General features: G+C 42.2%; 2 protein-coding genes and 1 pseudogene across 4 annotated transcripts in view; 1 reads left to right on the top strand and 2 right to left on the bottom strand.

The window, feature by feature from the left end:
• Positions 1–23963, bottom strand: part of LOC129831306 (zinc finger protein 239-like) — a 115817-nt gene extending 91854 nt beyond the window's left edge. The window contains exon 1 of one of the 2 annotated variants that reach the window (XM_055894600.1): positions 23861–23963. Coding sequence is in view for 1 of the 2 variants with exons in the window: in XM_055894608.1 (XP_055750583.1) it covers positions 3–11 (9 nt within the window). In the remaining variant the exon portion in view is untranslated. Of the gene's footprint in view, positions 1–2; positions 275–23860 lie in introns of those variants that run through there. The other variant, XM_055894608.1, reaches the window with a different exon arrangement.
• Positions 1–25386, top strand: part of LOC129831186 (zinc finger protein 883-like) — a 145443-nt pseudogene that overhangs the window by 21491 nt on the left and 98566 nt on the right.
• On the bottom strand, positions 2799–24050 carry LOC129831213 (zinc finger protein ZFP2-like). Of its 2 annotated transcripts, none has more exons than XM_055894370.1 (4): positions 23961–24050; positions 23655–23691; positions 9936–10116; positions 2799–9528 (listed from the first exon to the last, which is right to left on the bottom strand). In XM_055894370.1, the coding sequence occupies exons 2-4, from the start codon at positions 23661–23663 to the stop codon at positions 8204–8206; spliced, it is 1515 nt and encodes a 504-aa protein (XP_055750345.1). In that variant the 5' UTR covers positions 23664–23691; positions 23961–24050; the 3' UTR covers positions 2799–8203. The 2 variants fall into 2 exon arrangements, with proteins under 2 accessions (XP_055750345.1, XP_055750334.1); XM_055894359.1 differs by lacking the exon at positions 23961–24050 and adding an exon at positions 10517–10597 and having other exon boundaries at positions 23655–23678.

Genomic DNA, 25386 nt, shown 5'->3' with positions numbered 1-25386 from the left:
ACCCGATCCATCGTGGAAGCTATTCTTTCTTAAGTAACTGTACTGTACACATTTACTGTCTTTGTCACAGCGTTCAGATAAAGAACAGCTAGACCAGAGCAATCAAACCTCCTTTTAAACACCAAAACTCTATTTAAGTTGTGACAAATAAAAAGATCATGGATAAGATTATATCTGATCTATTAAAGTCAAGAACACGTTCCACACCCTATCCACCAAGAATTATTTTGTCTTTTATCGCCTATTTGTACCAGAGACACTTGGAATGCTAGTTTCTCTTCTTCTTCAATGAGGTTTAACGGCAGTTGGCATCCAATAAATGTTGCACTACCACCACCTACTAGACTGGAGTATAACTCCCTTATACTTTGCTTAAATAATAATAATTAAAAAATATATATAAAACTACCATCTAGCTCTACACTCACTAAAAAATAAATAAATATATACCATACTCCACTATTTAAATATATTTAGTCCTACTTCAGGCCAACAGCCACTAAACACACCCTGTAACTCTTCTGATGTCAAATCTCGCACACCCAAATACCTCTCTGCAGCTGCCACCACAACTTCTATTTTATGTGACTTATATTCCATCCCAGCAGTACAGTTGATAACCATTGCTATTAATTCCAAAACTTCAATCTTACTGAAACATATATCACTTGTTGGTTTATCCCTCTGTGCTGGTACAGATCTACTACTCACACCACTCCTCTCTGGATCCCTCCCCCTTGACCCATCTTCCTCTACTTTCTTCACTGCCTCAGCATATGACAACTTCTGCACTACTCTAACCCTGGAAACCTCAACCTGCTTCTCTCGCACGGGACATTTCTGATCCCCAGTGCCCATGGGCACCCCTACAATTAACACATACCACTACTTCCCCCAATGCTACACATTCCTTTGTCTCATGCCCTTCTGCACACTTCTCACATCTAGGAACCTCCCTCCTACATACTGCTGCCACATGCCCAATAAGGTTGACACCTGTAACAACGTAATGTATTCGGTACAAAAGCTCATACAGGATAACTTACAGTTGAAGTCGGAAGTTTACATACACCGTAGCCAAAAATATTTCAACAGTTTTTCACAATTCCTGACATTTAATCCTAGTAACATTTCCCTGTTTTAGGTCAGTTAGGATCACCACTTTATTTTAAGAATGTGAAATGTCAGAATAATAGTAGAGATAATGATTTATTTCAGCATTTATTTCTTTCATCATATTCCCAGTGGGTCAGAAGTTTACATACACTCAATTAGTATTTGGTAGCATTGTCTTTAAATCGTTTAACTTGGGTCAAACTTTTTGGGTAGCCTTCCACAAGCTTCCCACTATAAGTTGGGTGAATTTTGTCCCATTCCTCCTGACAGAGCTGGTGTAACTGAGTCAGGTTTGTAGGCCTCCTTGCTCGCACATGCTTTTTCAGTTCAGCCCACAAATGTTCTATAGGATTGAGGTCAAGGCTTTGTGATGGCCACTCCAATACCTTGACTTTGTTGTCCTTAAGCCATTTTGCCACAACTTTGGAAGTATGCTTGGGGTCATTGTCCATTTGGAAGACCCATTTGCGACCAAGCTTTAACTTCCTGACTGATGTCTTGAGATGTTGCTTCAATATATCCACATAATTTTCCTTCCTCGTGATGCCATCTATTTTGTGAAGTACACCAGTCCCTCCTGCAGCAAAGCACCCCCACAACATGATGCTTCCACCCTGGTGCTTCACGGTTGGGATGGTGACCTTCGGCTTGCAAGCCTCCCCCTTTTTCCTCCAAACATAACGATGGACATTATGGCCAAACAGTTCTATTTTTGTTTCATCAGACCAGACGACATTTCTCCAAAAAGTACGATCTTTGTCCTCATGTACAGTTGCAAACCGTAGTCTGGCTATTTTATGGCGGTTTTGGAGCAGTGGCTTCTTCCTTGCTGAGCTGCCTTTCAGGTTATGTCGATATAGGACTCGTTTTACTGTGGATATAGATACTTTTGTACCCGTTTCCTCCAGCATCTTCACGAGGTCCTTTGCTGTTGTTCTGGGATTGATTTGCACTTTTTCGCACCAAAGTACATTCATCTCTAGGAGACAGAATGCGTCTCCTTCCTGAGCGGTATGACGGCTGCGTGGTCCCATGGTGTTTATACTTGCCCACTATTGTTTGTACAGATGAACATGGTACCTTCAGGCATTTGTAAATTGCTCCCAATTATGAACCAGACATGTGGAGGTCTACAATCAATCTAAGTTTGAAGGTAGGTTCTTGAAATACATCCACAGGTACACATCCAATTGACTCAAATTATGTCAATTAGCCTATCAGAAGCTTCTAAAGCCATGACATAATTTTCTGGAATTTTCCAATCTGTTTAAAGGCATAGTCAACTTAGTGTATGTAAACTTCTGATCTACTAGAATTGTGGTACAGTGAATTATAAGTGAAATAATCTGTCTGTAAACAATTGTTGGAAAAATGGCTTGTGTCATGCACAAAGTAGATGTCCTAACTGACTTGCCAAAACTATACTTTAACAACAAATTTGTGGAGTGGTTGAAAAACTAGTTTTAATGACTCCAATCTAAGTGCATGTAACCTTCCGACTTCAACTGTATATATCCTAACATCACTTTACAAGGTTCTCTTCGAGAGTCCAGATATTTTTATTGGCTGAGGTTAGCCTCGTAAATACCAGACTGATTACCGCTGCGCTAGATTTGTGTGTGTCAGTTTGGTGGAGGGTGGTATGTGCATTAACATTAGTGAAGTAACACATAAAACATTGATTTCGGTGTTATTACATGATCGGTTGAAGTTATTACTTTATTCATCACAAAAGTTGTTACTCACCTGATAATGTAACCTATTACATTAAATGGAAAAAGTCATACTATAACAATTCAACATTTTATCATATTACCCAACAAGATATTACATTTACCGGTTTTATTACATCAATCTAAAAGTTATTACATTAACCGTTGTTACAAGACACAGCATGCATAGTTCTTGCCTTGAACTCATGGATATTATTATCCAATGTATTATTGATTAGTTTTAGGAACATAAATCAATTTAGATTTGTTTATTATTATAATAAAAATATAACATTGAAGTGATATATTCATGTTTAGAATACAATCGATTGAATGTATTGATCAATTGAATATACACCTATTGTTGAAACATTATTCCTCATGACATTTAATGACAATAGTATCATGAGTATATGAAAGAAGATATACAATTATCAACCCCCCCCCCCCCCCTATACAGGTTCACTGGGACATCTTCTATGATAACATTTATCCACTCAAATCACAAATGTGTGATATTACATAGACACAGGGGAGACCTGATCCTAGATCAGAGCTGCATATTATGCTGCACAGAGGTTACCATGGTGATCAGACTAAATCAACTGTTTAAGTATGGGAGATGGATATGACTGTTCACTAGATGTTTTCTATTGATCCTTTATTTAGGGATCTGGAACCGGTGACAGAGAGGAGGGAGAGGAAATACGGCACGTTTTTGTTTTCTGGTGTTTTCTCATTGGCCCTAAATGAACTAAGCTCTTCCCACATACAGTACCAGTCAAACTACCCATTCAAATTAATTTTTTTTAAACAATTTTCTACATTGTAGAATAATAGAGAATCAAATCAAACTTGATTTGTCACATGCGCCAAAAACAAGTGCAGACCTTGCCATCAAATGCTTACTTACAAGCCCTTAACCAACAGTGCAGTTCAAGAAGAGTTAAGAAAATATTTAACAAATGGACTAAAGTAAAAATTTATAAAAAGTAACACAATAACATTACAATAACGAGGCTATATAAAGGGGGTACCAGTACCGAGTCAGTGTGCGGGGGTGCAGGTTAGAGGTAATTTGTACACGTAGGTAGGGGTGAAGTGACTATGCATAGATAATAAACAGCGAGTAGCATCAGTGTACAAAACAAATAAGAGGGGGGGGGGGGGGGGGGTCAATGTCATAGTCCAGTGGCTATTTGATTAATTGTTCAGCAGCCTTACGGCTTGGGGGTAGAAGCTGTTAAGGAGCCTTTTGGTCCTAGACTTGGCACTCCGGAACCGCTTGCCGTGCTGTAGCAGAGAAAATAGTTTATGACTTGGATGACTGGAGTCTGACAATTTTATGGGCTTTCCTCTGACACCACCTATTATATAGGTTCTGGATGGCAGGAAGCTTGGCCCCATTGATGTACTGGGCCGTACGCACTACCCTCTGTAGCGCCTTACGGTCAGATGCTGAGCAGTTGCAATACCACGTGGTGATGCAACAGTTCAGGATGCTCTCGATGGTGCAGCTATAGAACCTTTTGAGGATCTGAGGACCCATGCCAAATCTTTTCAGTCTCCTGAGGGGAATAGGATTTGTCGTGCCATCTTCACGACTGTCTTGGTGTGTTTGGATCATGATTGATCGTTGGTGTTGTGGACACCAAGGAACTTGAAACTCTCAACCCGCTCCACTACAGCCCCGTTGATGTTAATGGGGGCCTGTTCGGCCCTCCTTTTCCTGTAGTCCACGATCAGCTACTTTGTCTTGCTCACATTGTGGGAGAAGTTGTTGTCCTGGCACCACACTGCCAGTTCTTTGACCTCCTCCCTATAGGCTGTCTCATCGTTGATCAGGACTACCACTGTTGTGTCGTCAGCAAACTTAATGATGGTGTTGGAGTCATGTTTGACCACGCAGTCGTGGAAGAACAGGGAGTACAGGAGGGGACTAAGTACACACCCCTGAGGGGCCCCTGTGTTGAGGATCAGGGTGGCGGACGTGTTGTTGCCTACCCTTACCACCTGGGGTTAGCACATCAGGAAGTCCAGGATCCAGTTGCAGAGGGAGGTGTTTAGTCCCAGCAACCTTAGCTTAGTGATGAGCTTCATGGGCAATATGGTGTTGTCAATGAACAGCATTCTCACATAGGTGTTCCTTTTGTCCAGGTGGGAAAAGGCAGTGTGGAGTACGATTGAGATTGCATCATCTGTGGATCTGTTTGTACAATATGCGAATTGGAGTGGGTCTAGGGTATCCAGGAGGATGCTGTTGATGTGAGCCATGACCAGCCTTTCAAAGCACTTCATAGCTACCGATGTGAGTTCTACGGGGTGGTAATAATTTAGGTAGGTTACCTTTGCTTCCTTGGGCACAGGTACTATGGTGGCCTGCTTGAAACATGTAGGTATTACAGACTCAGTCAGGGAGAGGATGAAAATGTCAGTGAAGACACTTGCCAGTTGGTCCACGCATGCTTTGAGTACACGTCCTGGTAATTAATCTGGCCCCGCGGTTTTGTGAATGTTGACCTGTTTAAAGGTCTTGCTCACATCAGCTACCGAGAGCGTTTTCACACAGTCATCCAGAACAGCTGGTGCTCTAATGCATGCTTCAGTGTTGCTTGCCTCGAAGCGAGCACTAAAAAGCATTTAGCTCATCTGTTAGGCTTGCGTCACTGGGCAGCTCGCATCTGGGTTTCCATTTGTAGTACGTAATAGTTTTCAAGACCTGCCACATCCGACGAGCGTCAGAGCCGGTGTAGTAGGATTCAATCTTAATCCTGTATTGACACTTTGATTGTTTGATGGTTCGTCTGAGGGCATCACTGGATTTCTTATAGGCGTCCGGATTAGCGTCCTGCTCCTTGAAAGCGGCAGCTCTAGCCTTTAGCTCGATTCGGATGTTGCCTGTAATCCATGGCTTCTGGTTCGGATATGTACGTACAGTCACTGTGGGGACGACGTCGTCGATGCACTTATTGATGAAGCTGATAACTGAGGTGGTATACTCCTCAATGCCATTGGATGAATCCTGGAACATATTCCAGTCTGTGCTAGCAAAACAGTCCTGTAGCGTAGCATCTGCGTCACCTGACCACCTCTGTATTGAGCGAGTCACTAGTACATCCTGCTTTAGTTTTTGCTTGTAAGCAGGAATCAGGAGGATATAATCAGGAGGATATGATTATGGTCAGATTTGCCAAATGGAGGGCGGGTGAGAGCTTTGTACGCATCTGTGTGTGAAGTAAAGGTGGTCTAGAGTTTTTTTCCCTCTGGTTGCACGTGACATGCTGGTAAAAATTTGGTCAAACTGATTTAAGTTTGCCTGCATTAAAGTCCCTGGCCAATAGGAGCGTCGCTTCTGGGTGAGCATTTTCTTGTTTGCTTATGGCCTTATAGAGTTGATTTTTTGCGGTCTTTGTGCCAGCATTGGTCTGTGGTGGTAAATAGATGGCTACGAATAATATAGATGAGAACTCTCTTTGTAGATAGTGTGGTCTACAGCTTATCATAAGGTACTCTACCTCAGGCGAGCAATACCTCGAGATTTTTTAATATTAGACATCACGCACCAGCTGTTGACAAAAAGACACACACCACCACCCCTCGTCTTACCAGACGTAGCTTCTCTGTTCTGCCGGTGCATTGAAAATCCCTCCAGCTCTATATTATCTGTGTTGTCGTTCAGCCACGACTCGGTGAAACATAAGATATTACAGTTCTTAATGTCCTGTCGGTAGGATAATCGTAGGACATCAATTTTATTTTCCAATGATTGCATGTCAGCAAGTAGAATTGATCGCAGTGGAAGTTTACTCGCTTCCCTACAGATTCTTAAAAGGCACCCCGTTATGCGTCCTCTTTTCCTCCTTCTTTTCTTCACGCAAATGACGGGGATCTGGGCCTGTTCCCGGGAGAGCAGTATATCTTTCTTGTGTGACTTGTTAAAGGAAAAAGCTTTTTCCAGTTCGTGGTGGGTAATCCCAGTTCTGATGTCCAGAAGTTATTTTTTGGTCATAACATTTACATTTAAGTCATTTAGCAGACGCTCTAAGAGACGGTAGAAGCAACATTATGTACAAAATAAGTTTAAAAAATAAGTTACGAACAATGCAAAAAAATTACAAAATAGCCCAATTGGTTACGGGCATGTAAAACGTCAGCCATCCTCTTCGGCACCATCTTAACAAGAAGACATCAAAACTATGAAATAACACATATGGAATCATGTAGTAACCAAAGAAAGTGTTAAAGAAATCCAAATATATTTGAGATTGTTCAAAGTAGCAACCCTTTACCTTGATGAAAGCTTTGCACACTCTTGGCATTCTCTCAACCAGTTTCATGAGGTAGTCACCTGGATGCGTTTGAGCCAATCAGTTGTGTTGTGACAAGGCAGGCGTGGTATTCAAAAGATAGCCCTATATGGTAAAATACCAAGTCCATATTATGGCAAGAACAGCTCAAATAAGAAAAGTGTATACGGTCTGTCGCAAAAACCACCAAGCACTATGATGAGCGCTCTCATGAGGACCGCCACAGGAAAGGAAGACCCAGAGTGACCTCTGTTGCAGAGCATAAGCTCATTAGAGTTACCAGCCTCAGAAATTATAGCCCAAATAAATGCTTCACAGAGTTCAAGTAACAGACACATCTCAACATCAACTGTTTTTGTATTTGTATTTTTTATTTAAACCTTTAAATTTAAACTTCTCTGTTCAGTGGAGACTGCGTGAAATCAGGCCATGGGCGAAATGCTGCAAAGAAACCACTAATAAAGGACACCAATAGGATGAACAGACTTGCTTGGGCCAAGAAACACGAGCAATGGACATTAGACCAGTCAAAATCAATCAGAGTTAAGCGCAAGTTTTTGCGAACTTTCAAAGTTCTTGAAATATTCCATATTGACTGGCCATGTCTTAAAGTAATGATGTACTGTTGTTTCTCTTTCCTTATTTGAGCTGTTCTTGCCCTAATATGAACTTGGTCTTTTACCAAATAGGGCATCTTCTGAATACCACCCCTACCATGTCACAACACAACTGATTGGCTCAAAGGCATTAAGAAGGAAAGAAATACAACAAATTAACTTCTAACAAGGCACCTGTTAATTGAAATGCATTCCAGGTGACATGAAGCTGGTTGAGAGAATGCCAAGAGTGTGTAAAGCTGTCATCAAGGCAAAGGGTGGCTATTTTGAAGAATATAACATATATTTTGAATTTTTTAACACTTTTCTTGGTTACTACATAATTCCATATGTGTTATGTCAATAGTTATGATGTCTTCACTATTATTCTACAATGTAGAAAATACAAAAAATTAAGAAAAACCCTGGAATGTAGGTGTGTCCAAACTTTTGACTGGTACTGTATGTCTATCTAATGTTTCTCTCCTGTGTGTGTTAGCTGGTGTGTTTTCAGGTTTAATGATTGACTAAAGCTCTTTCCACAATGATCACAGGTGTAAGGCTTCTCTCCTGTGTGTGTTCGCAGGTGTGTATTCAGGTGTACTGATTGACTGAAGCTCTTGCCACACTGATCACAGGTATAAGGTTTCTCTCCTGTGTGTGTTCGCAGGTGTGTATTCAGGTGTACTGATTGACTGAAGCTCTTGCCACACTGATAACAGCTATAGGGCTTCTCTCCAGTGTGTGTTCGCTGGTGTGTAGTCAGGGTGGAAGCTAGAGCAAAGCTCTTCCCACATAAACAGACATACGTTTTCTCTCCAGTGTGTGTTTGATGGTGTCTAATCAGGGAGGAAACTACAGCAAAGCTCTTCCCACACTGATCACAGCTATAAGGCTTCTCTCCACTGTGTGTTAGCTGGTGTCTATTCAGGGTGGAAGCTACAGCAAAGCTCTTCCCACACTGATCACAGCGATAAGGCTTCTCACCTGTGTGTGTTCGCTGGTGTATAGTTAGTTTTTCTGATAGAGCAAAGCTCTTTCCACACTGATAACAGCTATAAGGCTTCTCCCCAGTGTGTGTTCGATGGTGTCTAATCAGGGAGGAAACTACAGCAAAGCTCTTCCCACACTGATCACAGCTATAAGGCTTCTCTCCTGTGTGTGTTCGCTGGTGTATAGTTAGTTTTTCTGATACAGCAAAGCTCTTTCCACACTGATAACAGCTATAAGGCTTCTCTCCAGTGTGTGTTCGATGGTGTCTAATCAGGGAGGAAACTACAGCAAAGCTTTTCCCACACTGATCACAGCTATAAGGCTTCTCTCCAGTGTGTGTAACCTGGTGTCTACTCAGGGTGGAAGCTACAGCAAAGCTTTTTCCACACTGATCACAGCTATAAGGCTTCTCTCCAGTTTGTGTTAGCTGGTGTGTAGTCAGGTTGCTTGACTGATTGAAGCTCTTTTCACAATCAAGGCAAGGGTAAGGCCTCTCCCCTGCATGAATTTGCAGATGAGATTGGAAGGCGTTAGAAGCAGTGAAACTCTTCCCGCACTGAGAGCAGCAGTACGGTTTCTCTCGGGTGTGAATCCACTGGTGAATAATGAAGTCACTCCTGCTAGTGAAACTCTTCCTACAGTCAGAGCAGCAGTATTGAGGTTTCTTCCCTATACATCTCTGCAGGTGTTTCTTGGGGTGTTCTGATTGATAGAGACACTTCTCTGTCTCGTCAGCAATACGATGTTGTTGAGGCTCCACAGATGACAAGCCCCTCCAACTGAGAGAATGGTTAGTGCTGTCCCCTGCGAAACAAAGACATTGAATAACTGTTTTGGAGATATGGGTCCATAAACAAATACTATAATTAAAAATAAAATGTGTTTGTTATATAGCAGACTCTTCTCCAGCGCAACTTACAGGAGCAATTAGGGTTAAGTACCTTGCTCAAGGGCACAGACAGATTTTTCACCTAAGTCGACCCAGCGATTCGTACCAGCAACCTTTATTAGTGGCCCAACGCTCTTAACCACTAACATACCTGCTGCCCTTATCAATATACACTCAGTGACCAGTTTATTAAGTACACTCCCCTCCGTTCACCAAACTGGATTGACAATTTGCTGGCCACTGAGTGTATACTGTTTATAAATCAATTAACAGAGGTTACAGAATCAGATTGTAGTCTCATCCACCCCCCCATTGTTCTTACTTGATGAAATCAAATCTCCCTCCTCCTCGTGTCCTTCTCTCACAGTTCCACTCTGCCCTGGTGTTTTCCTGCAGTCGACCAGCCACACAGACACCCTCTTCAGATCCAGCAGTAAGGCGCTACCGGGAGAGTTGTGACACGGAGACGCCGGCAGAGTGGAGGAGGACGGGCTAGCTCTGTCCTGGTGACCACAGGAAGTAAAGTACATAGAATATCATTAGACCAAACATTTGATTACTTTAGTGTAAATCTCTGATTGATTGGTGCATACTTGTAATATCGCATTTCTCCTGAAGTGTGTCACTGATCACTACTTTCCACAACATTTTCAATCACTTTGACAAATCTTTCAGATGGAAGTGGTATATTTGTTTTTACAAAATGTCAAAACTGATAACACTTGTAATGCCCTGTCTTATGTTCAGAATGTTTGATTGAGCATTCATTGGAGTTGAACATCTTTCACCCAAGTTAATCTTAGTTTAATTCTGGGTTAAGTGTCATGTAATTAGTCAACTGCTCGCTTAAGTTCTGGGTTCATAAGTGGAGAGATTAAGAGATGGTAGAACAAGGAGAAGAACCTGAATGAGAAGCTCCAACCCCTCTTTCAAGATACGGGCCGAATGTCCCCTCCCCTTCCGAAATGTGAAAGATGGTAACACCTGCGAAATCATGATTGATTCAAATAACCTGTGATACAAAACCTAAAACAACAGAACTACTGCTGCTAATTATCCAACTTGCAGCATTTTGAGAAAAATGTCAGTCTCATAGTTTCAGTATTCTTATACAGTACATACATAGAAGTAACCATCATATATAGGGGTATTGTGGCATGTAGCAGAAGCCTACAGTAAAAATGTATTGGTGTAGCCTGGTGAGATTTCTGCCCCATGCAACATTGTTCAAGATCCACTTTTCTATGTAACTTGTTACTGTAACATCATCCTCATCTAAAATCATCAACATTCAGATAATGAGTGGAATAAAGTAATTTACCCCCCAAGAATTTTAGCAGTGCATTGTACACCACACCATCATTTCAAATTTCATTTTTATATATATATACTGTACGTAAACTTGACACTATAATTTTGGTTTTGTAGATCAATTTTTAGCAGTTTGATAAAATTATTGTTAAATGTATTAACAAATGACAGGAAATCTTTTCAAAAGTAATCAATTGAAAATGGCCTAAGTGTTTTGAAACATATTTTGTGCTTCGAGTTGTGAAACTGTACCATTGGATTGGGCTAGTGGGAGTGAAGGAAAATGAACAAGTGCACACTTAGGGAGGACGGAAAGATAATTAGGGATTCCTTAACATAGTATCTAGGTGGAGGCGGAGCTAGCGTGAGGGCCATGGGTTCGATTGTTCCTGCAGATGAATCAATAAAATACAAAGAAATATGATGTAGACATACCATTATTTAACACTATAAGCATTATTTAACACTACAAAACATGGCAAATTTATATGATTAAATTAAATCCTGGAATTGGTCTAGGTGGTCGTTGCTTATTTTATAAAGCAATGTATCCTACAGCTGTCTGTCAGTATACCTCCTTGAGGGGACCCCTGATCTGGTAGCTGCACTGCTGGTGGGGGAAGGAACAGGGTATTTATTTAGAAAGTAATTTATTAAGTGTAATAGTTTAAATTAAGTTAACACACTGTGCAACGCTCGTCATTAGGAGAAAGAGAGGAGGACCAAACTGCAGCGTGGTGAGTATTCATATTCCTTTTAATGAAAACCGAAATACTCGAACAAAACAACAAAATAACGATAAACGAGAATAAACCGAAACGAAACAGTCCTGTCTAGTGACATACACAAAGACACAGGAAACAAACACCCACAAACCAAAAGTGAAACCCAGGCTACCTAAGTATGATTCTCAATCAGGGACAACAATTGACAGCTGCCTCTGATTGAGAATCATACCAGGCCGAACACAAAACCCCAACATAGAAAAACACACATAGACTGCCCACCCCAACTCACGCCCTGACCATACTAAATAAAGACACAACAAAGGAAATAAAGGTCAGAACATGACACACTGCCGGGACTTGAGGTAGGCCTACACTAGAAGAATCCAACAATGACGCATTTTGTAGTTTTGTAATTTTACATAGTCTAATATATCTTTAGGCAGGAATTAGGAAACACAACATTCAAAAGAACAGAATAGCATATTCTGAGTTTAAAGGTAGTCTCAGTGATATGACGTAGGCTAAATGCACAAAGTAAACAGCATAGTGAGTCAATAACATGGACTTAATAAAGGTATAACTAGTCACTTTAAATAACGGCACTTTAATAATGTTTACATATCTTTCATTACTCATCTTGTATGTATATACTGTATTCTATACCATCTACTGCATCTTGCCTATGCCGCACGGCCATCGCTCATCCATATATTTATATGTACATATTCTTATTCATCCCTTTACATTTGTGTGTATACGGTAGTTGTTGTGAATTTGTTAGATTACTTGTTAGATATTACTGCATTGTCGAAATTTGAAGCACAAGCATTTCGCTACACTCACATTAACATCTGCTAACCATGTGTATGTGACCAATAACATTTTATTTTATTTCCGCAATAACCAAGAACGTTGAACCGCGAGGCTAAACTTCTCCACTGTTTTAGTCCCATGGCTACCATGCTGGAACAGCAAGAAGCATAGCCTTTGCACATGCGCAGATACTGTGTGTGAGTGTGAGAGCGAAGTCTTGCATCTTGCTCATTGCAATATCTGCAGTGCTGCTTGTGGCATCATTTAGCTGAGTCTGCCTTTAATGTAGCTTATTTTACAGTCACTATGCAATTTAGTATTCATTCTTATAGTAAGAATGAAAAATGAAAAACAACATTTTAAGTGAAAAGTAGGCATTGGTTTGAAGCTGAAAAAATAAATTCCCATTCCAAATCCCATAAATTCCCATGAGCACCACAATCCCTACACCCATGCTCTACAAAGGTTTTCCAGCACACAGCTTTGACCTACTACAGTAGCTATGTTGGACTATTGTACTTCAAACAATGATTATGCAGGTTGCTTATGAGCCAAACATTCTCAAAGAGCCCAATTCAGACTCTTAGAAGAGGTGATTCTTAACCACAATGTGATTTTTACCACCTACAAGAATTCATCACACGCCACACTAATCCCATTCCACTAACTTTTGAGGATTTCTTTTTTATTATATATAAAACGCAACATGAAACAATTGAATATATTTCTCTTCTTATGAGGAAATCAGTCAATTGAAATAACTTCATTAGGCCTTAATCTGTGGATTTCACAAAACTGGGAATACAGATATGCATCTGTTAGTTACAGCTACCTTTAAAAAAAATGGGCCTCAAGATTTCGTTGCGGTATTTTTGTGATTTCAAATTGCCAATCGATAAAATGCAATGGTGTTCGTTGTCCGTAGCTTATGCCTGCCCATACCATAACGCCACCATGGGGCACTCTGTTCACAATGTTGACACCAGCAAACCGCTCGCCCACTCGATACCATACATATGGTCTGCGATTGTGAGGCCTGGTTGGACGTACTGCCAAATTCTCTAAAATGTAGTTGAAGTTGGCATATGGTAGAGAAATGAACAATACATTTTCTGCCAACAGCTCTGGTGGACATTCTTGTAGTCAGCACGCCAATTATACTTGGAGACATATGTGGCATTGTGTTGTGTGACAAAACTGCACATTTTAGAGTGGCCATTTAATTGTCCCCAGCACAAGGTGCACCTGTGTAATGAATATGCTGTTTAATCAGCTTTTTGATATGCCACACCTGTTAGGTGGATGGATTATCTTGCAACAGAGAAATGCTCACTAACAGGGATGTAAAGAAATGCAACAAATTTGTACAAAACATTTTTATAGAAATAAGCTTTTTGAGCATATGGAACATTTCTGGGATCTTTTATTTCAGCTCATGAAACATGTGACCAACACTTTACATGTTACATTTATATTTTGTTCAGTGTATAGCTCTGCTTTAATACTTACAGGACCATCATGATTAATTGACCATATGGTTTTGTCTTGTAGTAAACCTTTGTTTTAGCAATTTAATGATTACTTTTAATTTAACTAGGAAAGTAAGTTAATAACAAATTCTTATTTACAATGATGGCCTACCGGGGAACGGTGGGTTAACTGCCTTGTTCAGGGGCAGAACGACAGATTTTGACCATGTCAGCTCGGGGATTCGATCCAGCAGCCTTTCGGTTATAGGCCGAACGCTCGAACCACTAGGCTACGTGCCTCCCCAATACATGTCATAAAAAAAAATATATATATTTCATAACATATTTTCTTGCCGGCATTAGCTACCACCCCTAGCGCCGCACCACTGGAATGGCCGTGCATGGCAGAGTTGTTGACAAATATCCAGATCGAAGCTGTAAAATAAGACGTTCAATGAAGCCAGTCACCTGGCAGAGTTGTTAGTTTGGCCACTGTTGATCTAAACAGATTTGTATTACAATTTCAAGAGGACAGGAGAAGAAGCATACTGGAATTTATTCTGAATGTTTGAAATTTGTGAGTTTTTCCTGATGCTAGCCAGCATGCATCTGATCACTGCAGTGCACAACGTGCTGTTTACATGTATTTGTTTTCTCAGCTACAGTTAGAGTTGTGTCCTGTCTGACAGTGAAATATGGCTAGCTCTAAATATAGCTTGGACTATGGAGTAGCTAGCAAGTGTTGCAAAAGTCCCTTGCATTGCATGCATTGTAAGGTAGCACCGTGACAATTTGGTTTTGAACTGATGTAGCCATGTTTTGTGCAACAATATAGGACTGTCATTTGGATGTGAACTAGCTATCGTTAGCCAACTTCTGTGTTGATGTCAGCTATTGTTGTCTGGTTCTAACTAGCTAACGTAAACTCACTGACTTTTGTACATCGCCTTGGTCCGTACAATTGACCTTATTTTAGCGCCCAAAAAACGTAATACTTCCTGATCAACTGTAATGTCAATACCATTGTAAAGCACAATTTCTCCCCTTTCCAACAGAATCAATTTCATGACCTAAACGCTGCCCGTTTCTGCATAATTCAAGAAGACAATGAGCCGCGTCGGGTATTTTGTTTAAATGGCGGGTGGGGAAGCGAGACTAATGCGTGATAGTGAGAAGGAGAGATGTTGTGTGGGAAAATGGCTTTTTTGCCCCTCGATCTGTCCAACTTATCACCTTATCGTCTCTAAAATGTAAAAAAAACACTACAAAGAGTTTATATAATGTGTCATTACATACAGTGGGGCAAAAAAGTATTTAGTCAGCCACCAATTGTGCAAGTTCTCCCACTTAAAAAGATGAGAGGCCTGTAATTTCCATCATCATCACACTTCAACTATGACAGACAAAATGAGAAAAAAATTCCAGAAAATCACATTGTAGGATTTTTTATGAATTTATTTGCAAATTATGGTGGAAAATAAGTATTTGGTCAATAACAAAAGTTTCTCAATACTTTGTTCTTCCAAGGTTCTTCCAAGACGGCGTAGCAGTGTAGACGTCTTTGTCCTGTCGTGTCCCGTGTCCCTTGTATATATCTTTTTACATCTTTTTCTTCGCATATCTTTTAAAAATACTTTCTTAAACCTCAACTTCTAAATACTCTCCTGCAACCCCCCTCACCCAATGTGGCGTGGATCTGCTTTTTTCTAAAGTATTTCTATTTACTTCTGATCTGGAATCCATCTACTGAAGATAGCCAGCTAACTGCCTACCAGCTATCAGTTAGCAAACCATTGCTAGCGGTCATCAGCTAACCTTTAGCTCGGAAAGCTCTCGCTAGTTCGAACAACGTGACTAAAACCAGAGCATAACGGACCTATTTCTCTCCATATCCCCGGATTCCTACCGCAAACTCTGAACATTTTCATCTGGATCTTCGCAACTAGCTAACCACAATCCCGGGTGACCACTCCTGGCTAGCGTTTCCATCCCGGAGCAGGCACCGGAGCAGGCACCAATTAGCCTGAAGCTAATTGGCTAGGGCTCCTGTGCTACCACTGAAGCCCACTCCTGGGCTACAAGACCCGGACCCATTTACTGCCGGTACGGAGCACGGAACCCCGCCTATCCTCTACGACTGGAATACCGACATAATCTGCCCGGGGACTCCAACAGGCCCCTCAGGCGTGACGCCCGCTGAAGGCCCATTCTGCTAACCTACTAGGCCTGTTAGCTACCTAGAGCTACCTGGAACCCTACTAATTCCACGACTGGTCTATCGACGTCACCGCACGAAGAGGCAAAAACAGACTTCCCCCCCATCGCGACGTCCCCCAAAGGCTAACTTGCCTGCCCCGGTCTGCTAACTGCTAGCTTATCTTGCAGCTAGCGCAGCCAGGAAGCTAGCACCAGTTAGCAAACACAATTCTACAATTCACAACCTCTCTTTCGCCATCGCTATCCGGCTTGGATTCTCTGTCGACACGACCACGTCTGGTTTGCAGACGTGCCCTCAACCGGTGCCCTCAACCGGCCTCCGTCTGAGCAGACCCCCTCCGTCTGAGCAGACCACCCCCCCGGGCTACTAACTTTAAACGCGTGCTAGCTTAGTGGAGGCCTCACTACTCCATCTACGGCTGCCCCCTGGACACTATGATCACTTGGCTACATAGCTGATGCCTGCTTGACTGTCCATTAATTCACGGTACTCCATTCTGTTTATTTGTGTTTTATCTGTCGGCTCTGTGCTTTAACTCTGTGTGTAGTTAATCCGACCCTCTCTGCCCAGTCGTCGCCATTTTTACCTTCTGTTGCTGTGTTAGCTGACTAGCTGCTGTTATTTCACCTGCTGCTTTAGCTAGCTCTCCCAATCATGACCTGCAATCACTTTATGCCTTATTGTATGTCTCTCTCTAATATCAATATGCCTTACATACTGTTGTTCAGGCTAGTTATCATTGTTTTGGTTTGCAATGGACCCCGTAGTTCCACTCTCCGTACCTCTGATACCTCCTTTGTCCCACCCCCCACACATGCGGTGACCTCACCCATTGAGACCAGCATGTCCAGAGATACAACCTCTCTTATCATCACCCAGTGCCTGGGCTTGCCTCCGCTGTACCAGTGCCCCACCATACCCTGGTCTGCACATTATGCCCAGAATCTATTCTACCACGCCCATAAATCTGCTCCTTTTATTCCTTGTCCCCAACGCTCTAGGCGACCAGTTTTGATAGCCTTTAGCCGCACCCTCATCCTACTACTCCTCTGTTCCTCGGGTGATGTGGAGATAAACCCAGGCCCTGCATGTCCCCAGTCACCCTCATTTGTTGACTTCTGTGATCGAAAAAGCCTTGGCCTCATGCATGTCAACATCAGAAGCCTCCTCCCCAAGTTTGCCTTACTCACCGCTTTAGCACACTCTGCCAACCCTGATGTCCTTGCCGTGTCTGAATCCTGGCTTAGGAAGGCCACCAAAAACTCTGAGATTTCCATACCCAACTATAACACTTTCCGTCAAGATAGAACTGCCAAAGGGGGAGGAGTTGCAATCTACTGCAGAGATAGCCTGCAAAGTTCTGTCATACTTTCCAAGTCTATGCCCAAACAGTTCGAACTTCTAATTTTAAAAATTAATCTCTCCAGAAATAAGTCTCTCACTGTTGCCGCCTGCTACCGACCCCCCTCAGCTCCCAGCTGTGCCCTGGACACCATCTGTGAATTGATCGCTCCCCATCTAGCTTCAGAGTTTGTTCTGTTAGGTGACCTAAACTGGGATATGCTTAACACCCCGGCAGTCCTACAATCTAAGCTTGATGCCCTCAATCTCACACAAATCATCAAGGAACCCACCAGGTACAACCCTAAATCCGTAAACATGGGCACCCTAATAGACATTATCCTGACCAACTTGCCCTCCAAATACACCTCTGCTGTCTTCAATCAAGATCTCAGCGATCACTGCCTCATTGCCTGTATCCGCCACGGGTCCACGGTCAAACGACCACCCCTCATCACTGTCAAACGCTCCCTGAAACACTTCTGCGAGCAGGCCTTTCTAATCGACCTGGCCCGGGTACCCTGGAAGGATATTGACCTCATCCCGTCAGTTGAGGATGCCTGGTCATTCTTTAAAAGTTACTTCCTCACCATATTAGACAAGCATGCTCCGTTCAAAAAATGCAGAACCAAGAACAGATATAGCCCTTGGTTCACTCCAGACCTGACTGCCCTCGACCAGCACAAAAACATCCTGTGGCGAACTGCAATAGCATCGAAGAGCCCCCGTGATATGCAACTGTTCAGGGAAGTCAGGAACCAATACACGCAGTCAGTCAGGAAAGCAAAGGCCAGCTTTTTCAAGCAGAAATTTGCATCCTGTAGCTCTAACTCCAAAAAGTTCTGGGATACTGTAAAGTCCATGGAAAACAAGAGCACCTCCTCCCAGCTGCCCACTGCACTGAGGCTAGATAACACGGTCACCACTGATAAGTCCGTGATATTCGAAAACTTCAACAAACATTTCTCAATGGCTGGCCATGCCTTCCACCTGGCGACTCCAACCTTGGCCAACAGCCCCTCCCCCCCCGCTGCTACTCGCCCAAGCCTCCCCAGCTTCTCCTTTACCCATATCCAGATAGCAGATGTTCTGAAAGAGCTGGAAAACCTGGACCCATACAAATCAGCTGGGCTTGACAATCTGGGCCCCCTATTTCTGAAACTGTCCGCTGCCATTGTCGCACCCCCTATTACCAGCCTGTTCAACCTCTCCTTCGTATCATCTGAGATCCCCAAGGATTGGAAAGCTGCCGCTGTCATCCCCCTCTTCAAAGGGGGAGACACCCTGGACCCAAACTGTTACAGACCTATATCCATCCTGCCCTGCCTAGCTAAGGTCTTCGAAAGCCAAGTCAACAAACAGATCACTGACCATCTCGAATCCCACCGTACCTTCTCCGCTGTGCAATCCGGTTTCCGAGCCGGTCACGGGTGCACCTCAGCCACGCTCAAGGTACTAAACGATATCATAACCGCCATCGATAAAAGACATTACTGTGCAGCCGTCTTCATCGACCCGGCCAAGGCTTTCGACTCTGTCAATCACCATATTCTTATCGGCAGACTCAATAGCCTCGGTTTTTCTAATGACTGCCTTGCCTGGTTCACCAACTACTTTGCAGACAGAGTTCAGTGTGTCAAATCGGAGGGCATGTTGTCCGGTCCTCTGGCAGTCTCTATGGGGGTACCACAGGGTTCAATTCTCGGGCCGACTCTCTTCTCTGTATACATCAATGATGTTGCTCTTGCTGCGGGCGATTCCCTGATCCACCTCTACGCAGACGACACCATTCTGTATACTTCCGGCCCTTCCCTGGACACTGTGCTCTTTAACCTCCAAACGAGCTTCAATGCCATACAACACTCCTTCCGTGGCCTCCAACTGCTCTTAAACGCTAGTAAAACCAAATGCATGCTTTTCAACCGTTCGCTGCCTGCACCCGCACGCCCGACTAGCATCACCACCCTGGACGGTTCCGACCTAGAATATGTGGACATCTATAAGTACCTAGGTGTCTGGCTAGACTGCAAACTCTCCTTCCAGACTCATATCAAACATCTCCAATCCAAAATCAAATCTAGAGTCGGCTTTCTATTCCGGAACAAAGCCTCCTTCACTCACGCCGCCAAACTTACCCTAGTAAAACTGACTATCCTACCGATCCTCGACATCGGCGATGTCATCTACAAAATAGCTTCCAATACTCTACTCAGCAAACTGGATGCAGTTTATCACAGTGCCATCCGTTTTGTTACTAAAGCACCTTATACGACCCACACTGCGACCTGTATGCCCTAGTCGGCTGGCCCTCGCTACATGTTCGTCGTCAGACCCACTGGCTCCAGGTCATCTACAAGGCTATGCTAGGCAAAGTGCCGCATTATCTCAGTTCACTGGTCACGATGGCTACACCCACCCGTAGCACGCGCTCCAGCAGGTGTATCTCACTGATCATCCCTAAAGCCAAAACCTCATTTGGACGCCTTTCCTTCCAGTTCTCTGCTGCCTGCGACTGGAACGAATTGCAAAAATCTCTGAAGTTGGAGACTTTTATCTCCCTCAACAACTTTAAAAATCTGCTATCCGAGCAGCTAACCGATCGCTGCAGCTGTACATAGTCCATCTGTAAACTACCCACCCAATTTACCTACCTCACCCCCATACTGCTTTTATTTATTTACTTTTCTGCTCTTTTGCACACCAGTATCTCTTCTTGCACATGATCATCTGATGATTTATCACTCCAGTGTTAATCTGCTAAATTGTAATTATTCGATTTATTGCCTACCTCATGCCTTTTGCACACATTGTATATAGATTCTCTTTTTTCTACCATGTTATTGACTTGTCTATTGTTTACTCCATGTGTAACTCTGTGTTGTTGTCTGTTCACACTGCTATGCCTTATCTTGGCCAGGTCGCAGTTGCAAATGAGAACTTGTTCTCAACTAGCCTACCTGGTTAAATAAAGGTGAAATAAAAAAAAATAAAAAAATTCCATCATCATCACACTTCAACTATGACAGACAAAATGAGAAAAAAATTCCAGAAAATCACATTGTAGGATTTTTAATGAATTTATTTGCAAATTATGGTGGAAAATAAGTATTTGGTCAATAACAAAAGTTTCTCAATACTTTGTTATATACCCTTTGTTGGCAATGACAGAGGTCAAATGTTTTCTGTAAGTCTTCACAAGGTTTTCACACACTGTTGCTGGTATTTTGGCCCATTCCTCCATGCAGATCTCCTCTAGAGCAGTGATGTTTTGGGGCTGTTGCTGGGCAACACGGACTTTCAACTCCCTCCAAAGATTTTCTATGCGGTTGAGATCTGGAGACTGGCTAGGCCACTCCAGGACCTTGAAATGCTTCTTACGAAGCCACTCCTTCGTTGCCCGGGCGGTGTCCCTGGCGGCATAGTGTGTTACTGATGGTAGGCTTTGTTACTTTGGTCCCAGCTCTCTACAGGTCATTCACTAGGTCCCCCCGTGTGGTTCTGGGATTTTTGCTCACCGTTCTTGTGATCATTTTGACCCCACGGGGTGAGATCTTGCGTGGAGCCCCAGATCGAGGGAGATTATCAGTGGTCTTGTATGTCTTCCATTTCCTAATAATTGCTCCCACAAACCATGCTGCTTACCTATTGCAGATTCAGTCTTCCCAGCCTGGTGCAGGTCTACAATTTTGTTTCTGATGTCCTTTGACAGCTCTTTGGTCTTGGCCATAGTGGAGTTTGGAGTGTGATGATGATGAAAATTACAGGCCTCTCTCATATTTTTAAGTGGGGGAACTTGCACAATTGGTGGCTGACTAAATACTTTTTTGCCCCACTGTACCTATTTGAAGGTTTGTGTCGAATTTGAATCGGATTTTTAGGGCGGTGCTAAAGTGATCTTAGAAGTAAACAGCTGCTTTGAGAATGATGATCGCATGCAATGATGACGCAAAAAATGACTAGGTATCTCCCCTTACCCCCGTCACTGTCCATTTCTTGTTTTTAAACGATGAGAGAAGTGCTACACCTGGTGGAAAGAGATTGTAAGACAGAAATAGTTGCTTTATGCGTGCTGTACGTTACGACATGACACGTCACGATGTAACGGAGGGTCCGTTTTTTCAACTTTTCGCCAATACTATAGAGCCATTACCATGTCGATCAACGCTTGAATAGAAACCTAGTTCACACCCCCGATTTTGAAGCCAACACAGTCGCTACAGTCCCATTCGTTTTCTTTGTAGCCTCGTTTGAATGCTGCAGTTGCGCACATTTGTGCAGAATGGGGTGAGTTTACGTTAGCTAGCTAATGGCTGAAGTTATTTTTGTGACAAACCTTCCATAAACAATTACAGCTAGCTACCTTTCTTCGCCTGTAGGTTAGCTAGCTAGCAGATTTCAGCTGACTGGTGTTAGCTAGCTACAGAGGCTAGCTGCTGGACTGTGGACAAGCAAGCTAATGTTAGCTATGAGCAGCTGTATTGTTGCCAAGCATCCAAGTTGCTGACCAGGTTAGATAGAACTGAGATTTGGTTGAAAAGTTGTTAGCATTGTCAGAAATGCTACAAAAATGTAGCAAATCGTTGGTTCTTAATGGACAGAAATGTGCACGCGAGAGTGATAAATGATCAAATGTAATAAAAAATTGTTGCATCTACAAAGTTGGTCTAACATTTAAGTCAAATGGTCACTTTATGGAAGCTAAGTTTTTTGCTATGCAGATGAGTATCTCACAATTAAATCTCAAAAATAGTAATCATTTGAAAAGGGGCTATTAACTAGCTGGCCTGGCGCATCGTTGCCCGTGAATGGAAATTACTAGGCCAGGAGTAAGCATCTTAGCCAGGTAGCCTAGGACAACAAGAACTAAAAGTGGGCACTGTATGAGTCCTAGACCGTTCAGGGAAAAGCATAATTTAACTTTAGAATGCTCGGACTAAATCCTTTTTGGCAGGGGCGCAACTTTGGTTTAGAAGTGGGGGGGCATTATTATTATGTATTTTTTATCCAGTCAGATAAACACTACAAACAGCCTACTCGACCTCTCGGAGGCGTACGCATGGTCCTAAAGCACACCGTTAACACATTTAGTATCACCTTCCAATAATAAAACTAGGGGGGACAAAAAATCTATTTCAGAATGTGGTGGAGAACTGTTCACTCCATCCTTAGTGAAAGTTGCACCCCTGGTTTTTGATATCTTTTAGTTGTCACTGCAGTAGACTAAGCATAGGTTATTAGAGGATGTTGAAGTTTTCTTTTTGACTTGCGGTAACTCTAAGTCAATAGTTGTTTAGTATTCAGAAAACATTCACTTGCTTGACCGTTCTGAAGGTCATGTAACTGTTACATGCAACATTTTTTGTGAACTTAACAGGACAGATGTTGCTCTCTAGTTTTATGATGTAACAAAGGTGTGGTTGAATGTATTCTGACACTGTCTTCTTGTCTCAGCTGTGTCAAGGCATATGAACTAACAGGTTATAACAACGCAATTATCACCACATGTAATATGGCTATTTTTCTGTCTTGGCTTCCCTGGTGATTTTACCCACACACCCGCTACTGCAAGGTGTAGGGTTGGCCTCATTATTTCACCAAGGTAAAATTGGTTTTATATTCACACATTCGGGCATTCAACAGACATTTGCGCATGCACAACCTTTGTTTTGAGGAAAAAATCCAGTTTTGATTTGATTGAAGGCATGTAGTCTATCAAATGTAGATTTCTATCAAATCAAAACTGGAATTTCTACTCAAAGCAAAGGTTGTAAAAGTATGCTAGACATTTATTGAATAAATCATACCTAGTTTGATGTCTCTGTGACAAACGGTGAATTAATTATAGATTTTTACAATTTTAAATGGCTTTTGGCGAATGTCTGTTGAATGTCCGAATATATAACCAACTTTACCTTGGCCTCATTATTTCTCCATGGTTCTGACTTTAGCTTCTCGTTGCCTTGTATCAATCTGTGTGCTTTGGGCTAGTATGCTACTTTGCTGAAGGACAAAATATGACATGTTTTTATTACCACCATTGTTTATTTTGTCCAGTTGTTCAAATGGAGCGAAGGGATATGGAAAATCAAAGATGATAACTAGGCCTAGACATGTTATACACCACATTAAGCATACTGTTAATAAAAGTAAACCAAACTTACCCGATTCATCGTGGAAGCCGTTCTTTCTTCAGGGTTTCTTCAAATATATATTAAAAAACGTGACAGTTAATCTGTAGCTAGTTTACACTAGTTACTTTCTTTGTCACAGCGTTCATATAAACATCTAGACCACAGCAATCAAACGTCCTTTTAAACATCTAAACTCGACTTAAATTGTGACAAATAAATGTCTGATGTACGCTAACCTTACTTCAGAAAGATCCTGGATAAGATTTTAATCTATTAAAGTCTAGAAAACGTTCAACACCCTATTCACCAAGAATCCTGTTGTCTGTTATCGGCTACCTCTACAAGAGTCTGTTGAAACGACGTCCTCTGTGAGAGTCCAGATAGTTTTAATTGTCTGAGGCCCAGTAAGGGAAGCCTATAAAATACCAGACTGATTACAGCAGCGCTATCCGTGCAGCGAACCTGAAAAACCTGATGTATGTTCAATCCGACGTCTGCTGTGTCCATGCAGCATTTACAACAATGCAACCTCCGCAGTAGTCAGTGCATTACAAGCATTTCGCTACACCAGCAATAAAATATGTATGTGACCAATAACATTTGATTTGATTCATAATTCTTCCGCTTCACGGAGCAGACCAGAATCAGCGCCGTTGAGAAGGAAGTGGTCTTCTTCTTCGGTATTTTGGCGGTCCGCAAACAATGACTATAGGTGCATGCCCCCACCTAGTGAATTGGCTGTGTATCAGCCTACTATTATTCTGTAGTATTAATTCATAACAATTTGTGAACAACCAACTAACCCTACACCCATTAAAACCTCATCATTATTCCACTACTTTGGCCCTCTGATTCTACACCAGGCCAGCAGCCTGAAAGGACGGGATATTATCGTTCAAAACACCTTGTAATTCTGAAGTAAAATATTGTACACCCAAGTACTTCTCTGCAGCTGCCACCACATCTATCCACTGTGATTTACATTCTATTCCTGCAGTACAGTTGACAACCACGGCCATGAGCTTCAAAAAAATAAATAAATACTGAAGCATGTTATTCTTATCACTCTCTAGTGACCTCGGCCTAATCACAGAGATCCTCTCAGGATCCTTCACCCTGGACCCGTCTTCCTCTACTACTTTCTTCACTGCCTCAGCATATGACACCTTCTCCACTACTCTGATCCTGGTAACCTCAACCTGTCTTTCTCTCACAGGACACATCTGATCTCCAGCACCATGTCTACCCATACAGTTTACACACACAACTTTTTACATCAATAGTACACATTCCTTTCTCTCAGGTCCTCCTGCACACTTCTCACATCTAGGAATCTCCCTGCTACACTGCTGGAAGGAAGCAGTCAAGGAAGGGAGTTGGTGTTTATACAGGAAGTACCCCCCCCACACTTACCAATCATGTCAATGTCAAGCTATTCAGAGCTTTAAAGCTCGCCAGCTTGTTTTAAAACTCAGAAATTAGTTACAAGATTAGCACAGGCTAAGATCTTATACGTTTTGTTCTATGAGATAATAGCAGTCAGTTAATATGAACTTTATGAATTATGAAGCCTTTGTGATGTGCTTTTGTATTACATTAATTCTTCAAAATTCACAATAAGTGACATTAGCTTATAAAGATTGTATAACAAAATGTATAAGATCTCAACTGTTTACAACAGTCCTTATTTTCAGCATTTATCCAAACACCCTACAAAATTGCCATTCATTTCCCCCATAGGCTTTGTCTAACGAACCATGGC

Source organism: Salvelinus fontinalis, chromosome 2 (genome assembly GCF_029448725.1).
Source record: "Salvelinus fontinalis isolate EN_2023a chromosome 2, ASM2944872v1, whole genome shotgun sequence".
Classification (NCBI taxonomy): domain Eukaryota; kingdom Metazoa; phylum Chordata; class Actinopteri; order Salmoniformes; family Salmonidae; genus Salvelinus; species Salvelinus fontinalis.
Note: the sequence above shows the minus strand (reverse complement) of the source record. Positions and strands in the feature narration are given on the sequence as shown.

Coding starts and splice junctions, on each gene's coding strand:
- LOC129831213 (XM_055894359.1), bottom strand. Junction 10,117..10,516: donor GGTTGGAGCTTCTCATTCAG/GTTCTTCTCCTT, acceptor TGTGGTCACCAG/GACAGAGCTAGCCCGTCCTC. Junction 9,529..9,935: donor GGGAGATTTGATTTCATCAA/GTAAGAACAATG, acceptor TTTGTTTCGCAG/GGGACAGCACTAACCATTCT.